The following is a 9068-nucleotide window of genomic DNA, read 5'->3' as shown; positions in this document are numbered from 1 at the left end:
AAAGTTTACATGGGCAAGATGAAGTATATTTGAAAGGTTGGATAGAGCTTTGATTGGTGAGGGCTGGCTTGACCTGTTTGCAGCAACGAGAGTCAATTACCTAGGGTGATGTCGGACCATTGCCCTTTACTCATTCAGTGCCTGTTTCCAGGCCCACCAATCCGGCCCGCCGTTTAGGTTTCAAAATATGTGGGTCAGACACCATGCCTTCTGGAGTGAGGTCGAGAGAAGTTGGAAAGAGCCTACAGGGGAACAGGGCATGTTAAACTTACAGCTGAAATTGGGGCGATGACTGAAGAAATGCTTAAAGTGGTGGAATAAAAACGTGTTTGGGAATATTTTTGAAAAGGTTAAGCAGGCTGATCTAGAGGCACAAGTGGCTCTCAAGAATTATGAACAAGATCAATCGCCACACTTGAGGTCGGAGATGAATAGAACTGCAGCGGAATTAGTTCTAAGATTAGGAATGGAGGAAGACTTCTGGAAACAAAAAGCGGCAATCCGTTGGACGGTTGAAGGGGAGAGAAACACTAAATTTTTTCAGGATGGGTCAAGCAAAAGAGGGAAAAATCCAGGATACACTCTATTGAAGATGAAGGTCAAATCATATCAGGTGATGAAGAGTTGCGAGCTTCGGCTGTCAAGTTCTTCCAATCCTTGTTGTTCTCTGATATTGATCAATTACAAGAACCGGATTTGGAGATTCTGTCTTCTTTGCCTCCTAATACTAATATGGAAGCTCTGGAAAGTCTACCTACGAAACAAGAGGTAAAGAGCGTGGTGTTTGGAATAAATGCAGATAGCGCCTCGGGTCCGGACAGTATTTCTTCGCTCTTTTTCCAATCTTGTTGGGATATTCTTGGGGCCGATGTTACCAAAGCAGTTATAGACTTCTTCAAAGGGTCCCAGATGCCAAAGGAATTGCAGCAGCAACTATGATCATCTTGATTCCAAAGAAGAAAAATCCTACAAAGTGGTCAGAATACGGGCCGATAAGTTTGTGTAATGTGTCAAATAAAATCATCTCTAAATTGCTGGCAACGAGAATGGCGCCTTTGCTCCCTGTTCTTACTAACCAGAGTGGTTTATTAAAGGCCGCACGTTGAGTGACAATGTGCTGCTTGCTAAGGAGCTCTTTCACGAGCTTTGGAAATGCAACCCCTCTCCAAATTTGGCACTTAAATTGGACATGGCTAAGGCATATGACCATGTACAGTGGCCATTTCTTATTAAAGGTTTTGAGGAAGATGGGTTTCTCAGAGAGGTGGTTAGGAATGATTGAGAGGTGCGTAAATCCGTGTTGGTTTTCAATTCTGATAAATGGAATGTCGGTTGGCTTCTTTAAATCTTCACGGGGCCTTCGGCAAGGGTATCCTCTCTCCCCTTCTTTATTCATCTTGGCGGAAGATTACTTATCTAGATCCTTGGACCGCCTTATTTTGGGTAATAAGAAAATGAGATCTTGTACAACCCGGTAATCAATGAGTGTTTCCCACTTGGCATATGTGGATGATATTATTATATTCACACAAGCTAGAAGGGCCTCTCTCCGGAAACTCAAGGGATGCCTTAAGCACTACATGGATGTCTCTGGGCAGAAGATTAATGAGGAAAAAAGTTGCTTTTACATTGATAAGAAACATTAAGGATGGGCAGAGGGTGTTACTACGGTGGGAGGGTTCCAGCAAGGTAGTTTGCCTTGTACTTACCTTGGGATTCGCACTTCCGTGGGAGGAACAAGACAATTTGTACAAATTTATTCGAGATAAGATCTTCACAGAAGATCCACTGTTGGTGTCATAAACATTTATCCTTTGGGGGATGGCTCACGTTGGTTAAAAGCGTTCTTGAAGCGATCCCGATACATATTTTTCAAGTCCCTGGAGCCAACGAAGGGAGTGCTCAGAATGATGGAACAGATACTAGCTAGATATTTCTGGGGTTCTTATGACACAACCGCTAAGACTCATGGATAAATGGAAGGATGTCTGTAGACCTACATCGGAAGGAGGCCTTGGTTTACGGTGCATGGATGACACAGTTGAGGCTTATAGTTATAAACTTTGGTGGAGATTCCGGGAGCAGAACTCCTTATGGGTAGAGTATATGCACAAGAAATAATGGTCGATTACGTCAACATTGAACATATATAGGTCCAACAGGGTTCATCCCCATTTGGAGAAGGATGTTCAAGGCTGGGATTAAGTGCCAAGGAGTTATCAGATGGATGCTTGGAGATGGCAAGGTTAGTTTCCGGGATGACATTTTGATACGACCCGGCAAGGGAGAGCCATAACGAGGTCCATGACGAGGAGTCTACAAGGGATGTTCACCTATTTTATCTAAAAGGTGATGCGGGAGGAGTCGCTGAAGATCACGGAGCCGAAGAGGAGGATCGCGCTGCACAACGAAGGATGACTGGATGGCGGGAAGGACCACCCAGCCGGGTGGTTAGAAGGCCCTAAATCCACCCGGCTGGGTGGAGTAGTGCAGCGAGGTCAGGAGGAGGCCTAAATTGGCCACCCGGCCGGGTGAGTTACATCACCAAAAATACACCGGCCGGGTGGGAAACAGGGGAGCTAAGGGGTGTGAAGGCACCCGGCCGGGTGTGACTTGCTGGATAATTCTACCCAGACGGGTAGAAGATGCGGAAGTTAGTTAGAGGGCCCCCTTTTTTGGGATTGAAACCCTACCTATAAATACTTAGTTGCTTCATTTTCATATTTGGGTTTTTGATTGACATTACAAACTCAAGAGAGCTTTGCTTACCCCTTTGAGGGCTTTTATCCAATTCCTAGCTTTAGGTTGTTTGCATCCATCAATTCTTAGTGTAGTATGGATCAAATATAGGTATGCTTCAAGGTTTGTGGAGGTCCTTTGAAGATCTAGCCATAGCATGTATTAGCATGATGTGAGTCCTTGTGTTCTCATTTTCCATCAATGATATTTGCTCAATCTTCCATGTTATCTTTGTTTGCTTACTTTTCCTTTCATGCTTTATGGGTTGGTTATTGAAAAATTGAAAATCCTATCAAAAAAAATAGTTAGATCAAGCATTGGTTGGGTATTGTTCCTTGGGGATGGATCTCAAAATACATGGATCTTATCACATTTGGCTAAAGGACCAACCGATTAACACCTGTTCAAGGGAAGGAGCTCCAGATTTTGCAAGAGTAGAGGATTTCTGGTCTAATTTTGGCTGGATGGAGGAAGAGATCTTTGACATGCTGGATGAATGGGGAGTACCGAGGGAGGTTTGTGAGGAGATTCTGCGTGTTCCAGCAAACTCATGGGCTAAGGACATTACCTGTTGGGCCCTGACTCCACATGGCAACTTCACGGTGGCCTCAGCCTGGGAACTGATAAGACACAGAGGAGAAAAACTGGAAGTATATGATTTAATCTGGGGCAAAGGCATTAACCCCACAATCTCAGTGTTCCTGTGGCGTCTTTTAGACAACCGAATCCCAGTGGATGCAAAAGTCCAATGGAGAAGGGTCTCTCTTGCATCTAAATGGCGTTGTTGTTCGAGCTCTAATGTGGAGACAAGATTGCATCTATTTTTGAATGGTGAAGCAACTGCTGCAGTGTGGAAACATTTTGAGAGATAGTTCCCGCAAGCTCCGGAGTTTGACGGACGAGGGATCAACGTAGAGGGACGTGTGAGATGGTGGCAAAGACACACGGGAAGCAAGAATAAACATCACATATACATCCTAATTCCTTGCTTGATACTCTGGTATATTTGGACCGAGAGGAATGGGTGTGTGCACCTCGACAAGGTCTTCAAGGTAGATAATATGTGCAAAAGAATTGTGACCCACCTGAGAAACCTGGTGCTGGCAGGGCACCTCGGGCCAGAACAATGGAAAGAGTATGAGCCGAAAGTAGATTTCATGGTTGAACAAGTCATGCGAGGCAGAGCGAGAAGGGTGGAGAAAGTCCAATGGAGACCACCCGACTGGCCTTGGGTGAAACTCAATACAGATGGTTCTTTGAGGGGCTAACGGGTATGGCCGGGGGGGAGGTATTGTGAGGAATCACTTGGGGGAGACAGTGGAGACCTTCTGCTCTCCGGCGGATGCGACCTTGGGGTTTGAAGCTGAACTTAAATCCATGTTGGAAGGAGTGAAAATAGCCAAGAAACATGGAGACAAGTAGTGGATTGAAACTAATACTGAATGGTTGTGTTCAATTTTGAGGAAGGGTCAGTTAGGCCCGGTAGAAAACGGGCACACCATGGCACGGGTCATCATGGAATCAAAGGAGACACAATGGAAAATATCGTATATACGGAGAGAAGGCAACAGAGTAGCAGATTATCTAGCATTGATGGGAAAGGATTGCAACATACTAGAGAGATTTGAGGGGAGCTCAATCCCGGCCCGAGCAAGAGCTTTGGCGAGGCTTGACCAGCTCGGCATGTCGAGTTTTAGATTTTGAGGATAGGTTCTTTTTGCTTGTGATTGTTTTTTGTTACTGTTCTGCAGAGGATGATGAGAGTTTGTAAGTCTCTTTTTTTTGGGCCTTCCACTTTTGGGAATGGTCTTTGTATAAACTTTGTTTAAATGATATATATGGGATGAGGATCCTACTCAACCCTCCACCGTGAAGGTGTTTACTAAAAAAACCAAGTTATATATGTCCCTAAGCTTGCGTGTTTCTAAAAATTCTTTATGTTAAGCTTATGACATAGATTCACCTTCGGGGTTTTTAAAACAAAAACAACTAAAAAACTATACTCACGATCCACGGACGTCATCCCCCCAAACTTATTCAAAACTACATAAAGAATAAGTTTGTAAAGTCAATTGGGACGCGAGTAATCCTAAGAAAGCAATAAAGATACCTTGGAATTTTTGCGTAGAGGTTGGATGGGGCAGAAGTTTGAAAAAATTGAAAATTGCAGCTGAATTGCGGTGAAAAGTGGCAGCGGGTTGCTGCACACATTCATCGGTCGCTGACGGTGGTCAGAACCGTTCTAGCCGGTTGTCCAGCGGAGCGCTGAGCGTGAGCCAGCGGTCGCTGGTGAGAGTCCAGAACCTGCAAAAAATTCCAATCAAGATTAAATCTAGCTTAAAAACATAACAACAAAGAAAAACTATAGAAAAGACATTTAAACTCAAAAACTTGTAGTCACAAAGGGGAAAAAAATACAAATGCTCTTTTAAAGTCATGAGCTTGACTTTTTTTTTCATCACTCTTGAGAAGGTGGAGGAAAATGAGTATTAAGCTCGTCAAAGGCGCCAATGAGGTATGCAATCTCTCCTCTTACCTCGGCCGCCATCCTTTGGAGCTCAGCAATTTGTTGGCGTGTTTGCACGTCTTGAAGCCTCTGAGTATCCCAGAATTGTTGTTCCGCATTTCTCTAATCTTCTTGACCCGCCCAACCTTGACGATTGAAGGCGTTCTCATGCCTTTGCTCCTCCCAACGATTGTCTCAAGTGTCGGACATATTTTGCATGTAGGAGAACATCTCTCCTAGTTGGATGGAGGTGTTGGATTAGAACTCGTCATTGGGATGTGGCCTCCTACGACGGCGATTGGCTCGATTGTGGCGGCGGTGGCCTTCGACTTCCTCCTCTTCTTCTTCTTCATGTGGAACGCCCGCATGAGCATTGGATTGCTCCCCCTCCTCTTGATAATTTTCAATGGCGTTGAAGGTGGAATCCTCTTCGGGGTGGATGGCGGGGATGCAAGTGGGGATGTTCCGCTTCCTAAACTCCCCATGATCAATCCTCCGCAGCAGATAATACTACCGTCCTTCTTGGAGATGCGGTCGAGGTAAGTGGCGATCATGATGCCCACATTGATTCCTACCTTGTTGAGAAGGCACCACATCACATCCAACTCATTTTGTGACACACTACCTCCATTTACCCGAGCAAAGAGCAATTGGGTCAGGGCTCGATGAAGGTATCTAAGGACGGGGTTGCGGATGGCGGAGGACTTGGCATAATCCAAAAGAAACTCTTCATCCTCAATGGTGAAGGCTCGCGATACCACGGAGTATTCATACTCCACTTGCTCATTTGGGTTGGGGTCGAAGCATTGGAAGACCTCACAAATGTCCACCATGGAGAAGGAGTGGTTGCGGTTGCTGAGACGGAAGTCAATCCTCTCGGGGAGTCGGGAACAGCGGTTCTTATGTAACCGGAGCGTGGAAAGGAACTCAAGAGTGAGCTTCCTATAGGATGGCCAACGCCCTTGGAAAAGGTGGACTAAGCCATTCCCTTATCCGATGTTGCAGAGTGCCCAAAAGTCTTCTACTATTCCCAAAGTCATCAAAGGCAACTCATGCGGATACCTAGTCGGCATCGTGACTCTTGTCGCAACTCTCTTCCACATTCCCTTTTGATCCTCATTAAGGAGGTGAACTCCATAGCTTCGTGCACTCTCTTGGGGTCCTCTTGTTGATGCCATTATTCCTACAAAAATATATATTGTCTTTAAAAAGATACAAAGAAGATGGCAAACAAGAACCCTTCCCCCAAACTTGTACCCATTCATATATGTCAACAACTAGCAAGGGTAAAAAAATTTCATATCATAATAACTTGTCTAAATTAAAACATATGAACATGTAAAACATCATTTAGAACAACAAAAATCCATCCCCCCACGTGAATTAATCCCCCATGCAGAAACGTATCAACATAATCATTGTAACAACAATCTCTTACATCTACTCAAGTATTACAATTCATGGAAGTAATAATAGGCTACAGTGCTATGAACATGATTGCAATATATGGCAAAATAAACTCAAGGGAAATTCACCAACACATATCAACAATCCATCACCATATTCAAAAGTATAACCATGAAAATCACATGAAAATCTCCCTACATTCATTCCCCATGCTAGAACATGCTTTTTATCCGAACAATTCATCCAAAAAGAGTAAAATTCATGAAAGAATTTAAACAAAACTCAGAAATTAAAAAGAGAATTCATACCTTGAATTGGAGTGATTTGAACGTGGAAAGCTTGAAATTGAGAATGCAATAGGAGAATGGGAGTGTAGGTGTGTGAATTTGGTGATATTATGTAGTGGTGGTTGTTTGCAAGGAAGAATTGGAGAAGAAGAGGAAACTTACCTTTTAATAGGAGTTTTCGCGACTTCTACACTCCGCCAGCGACCGTTGCGCAACAGCCAGCAGACCGCTGGGCGGTCCTGTTGTAAAACGGCTCTTCTCCAGCGGGCCACTGTGGCCCGCACTGGACCCGCCCTAGGCCCTCACCTGCACACTTAGTAGACAGCGGGCCGCTATGGATTTTCCAGCGACCGCTGCATAAATTTTTTTTTATTTTTTTTTAAAATGAAAAGGATGAAAATAAAATAAATAAATAAAAAACTAAAAACCGTTGGGTTTGAAAATAAAATAAAGGCAAATTCCTCGATCACTGCCATGACATCTCTTCCACTCTTTTTGCATCCAACATAGCACAGATCTTTTCATTAAACCCATTATATATGATGCCTACCTGATGGTCCATGGAGAAACCATGGTTAGGGCACTTGCGGAGGAGAGCTTTGAAGCGAGCAACAGCCTCGTAGAGGGGCTCGTCATGTCCTTGAATGAACTGACATATTTCACTTTTCAACTTGAGAATAGTGCCTGACGGATAATATTTATCGAGGAAAGTGGCCACTATATTATCCCACGTGGAGACTCGATCTGCGGGCAGACACTCGAACCACTCTTTAGCAGAATCTATAAGTGAAACTGGGAAGAGTCTTACCTGATGGCATCATCGTCGACACCATTTAATTTTTTAAAGTTTTTGCAATCTCCACGAATTTCAGAAGGTAGCGATTGGCATCTTCGGTGGCCCTGCTTGCAAAATTGTTCAACCGTCTGAATGAGGGGCATTCGCAGTTCAAAATTGTTAGCATCTACACGAGGGACGGCACGAAAATTTATCATATTCTCGTGATTGAACATGTTCATCATGGGTACTATCTCCATGTTCCTTTTGTCTTGCTCCTCGAGGGAAGTTCTCTCTTCCATCAGCAACTTCACCTTGGCTTGAAGTTGTTCTAACTCGGTTCTGTCGTCCATGGCTCCTTTTCTACTCTTTAGTTTCCTACGGGTCTTCTCAAGCTCAGGGTCAAGTGGTTCTAGGATTTCCTTCCCATAGCGCGTTCGCATAAACCTGCAGAAGACTAAAACAAAAACTATAAACTAAAAATAAAAGCAAATAAAAAAATCCAAATTAGTAAAATGTTCCGTTTGAAGATATCAATCACAGAGTGATTTCTTTCCCTGGCAACGGCGCCAAAAACTTGATGCACTTTTTTTAGCACTACAACTACTTGCAAGTATACAAGGTAGAGATAGTATAGATAACGGTCAGTATCGGGATATTGAACACGGGGAAAGGAAACACCAATTGACTACCTCCTACTAGGCTTCAATTACTATTTGGATGCACAAATGGTTTGAGAAATTTTTGGAATTTGAAAACTTAAAGCAATTAAAATTCTAATGCAATAAATCACAGAGGTAAATATGAATGAGATAAGGGGAATTCCAGGGATGTGTGTTCACAGTTATGGTTATACAAATTCCTACTACAGTACCCTAAACAGTTTATACTTCGAAAGGACGAGTCACATAAGTTTTGCCCATGCGGCACAAGTGTAGATTACTAACACTAGGGTTGTCAATCCTGGATCCGTAACTCCTAAAAGTTCCTCAGACCCTTCTAAAGTCCTCACTCTCAATTAACAGTGTCGTTTTAAAGGAAGCTAATTGTTAGTGTCTATTAAGTCGATCTAACTCGCCAACCTCCTTTCACGATTATGTAACAAGTTATATTTGATTATGTACAGCACTTAAGAAAGAAACGAAGTAAAAACAAAACGGATATTAAATCGAAAACGGAATTGTATAACCAAAATAGTTACTAACACATCCCTAGAATCCTATGAATTTAGTTACACATGATGTAATGAGCTAAAAACATAGATTGAATAGAAAACAATGAGTTCATAAAATGTAACGCCCCACTTTTTGAACCCTAATTTGCGAAGCAGAAAATTTTTGCATTAAATGCTTTC

General features: G+C 43.2%; 2 protein-coding genes across 2 annotated transcripts; both read left to right on the top strand.

Moving 5' to 3' along the window:
* The first annotated feature begins 203 nt into the window (after positions 1-203).
* Positions 204-939, top strand: LOC121790125. Its single transcript, XM_042188405.1, has 3 exons — positions 204-257; positions 350-503; positions 545-939. The coding sequence occupies exons 1-3, from the start codon at positions 204-206 to the stop codon at positions 937-939; spliced, it is 603 nt and encodes a 200-aa protein (XP_042044339.1).
* A 1029-nt stretch (positions 940-1968) lies between these two features.
* LOC121790124 lies at positions 1969-3611 on the top strand. Its single transcript, XM_042188404.1, has 3 exons — positions 1969-2097; positions 2154-2245; positions 3149-3611. The coding sequence occupies exons 1-3, from the start codon at positions 1969-1971 to the stop codon at positions 3609-3611; spliced, it is 684 nt and encodes a 227-aa protein (XP_042044338.1).
* The last annotated feature ends 5457 nt before the right edge of the window (positions 3612-9068 follow it).

This window comes from Salvia splendens, unplaced genomic scaffold (genome assembly GCF_004379255.2).
Source record: "Salvia splendens isolate huo1 unplaced genomic scaffold, SspV2 ctg415, whole genome shotgun sequence".
NCBI lineage: Eukaryota > Viridiplantae > Streptophyta > Magnoliopsida > Lamiales > Lamiaceae > Salvia > Salvia splendens.
The sequence above is the reverse complement of the archived record's forward strand: the minus strand, read 5'-3'. Positions and strand labels throughout refer to the sequence as shown.

What these genes read in the sequence shown, in the direction of transcription:
- LOC121790124 (XM_042188404.1), top strand. Translation starts at nt 1,969, where the DNA reads ATGGATAAATGGAAGGATGTCTGTAGACCTACATCGGAAGGAGGCCTT. An exon ending in GGGAGCAGAACTCCTTATGG is followed by an intron (nt 2,098 to 2,153) that starts GTAGAGTATATG and finishes GAACATATATAG; the next exon opens with GTCCAACAGGGTTCATCCCC. An exon ending in GGATGCTTGGAGATGGCAAG is followed by an intron (nt 2,246 to 3,148) that starts GTTAGTTTCCGG and finishes CACCTGTTCAAG; the next exon opens with GGAAGGAGCTCCAGATTTTG.
- LOC121790125 (XM_042188405.1), top strand. Translation starts at nt 204, where the DNA reads ATGCCTTCTGGAGTGAGGTCGAGAGAAGTTGGAAAGAGCCTACAGGGG. An exon ending in AGAGCCTACAGGGGAACAGG is followed by an intron (nt 258 to 349) that starts GCATGTTAAACT and finishes ATTTTTGAAAAG; the next exon opens with GTTAAGCAGGCTGATCTAGA. An exon ending in GAAACAAAAAGCGGCAATCC is followed by an intron (nt 504 to 544) that starts GTTGGACGGTTG and finishes AAATTTTTTCAG; the next exon opens with GATGGGTCAAGCAAAAGAGG.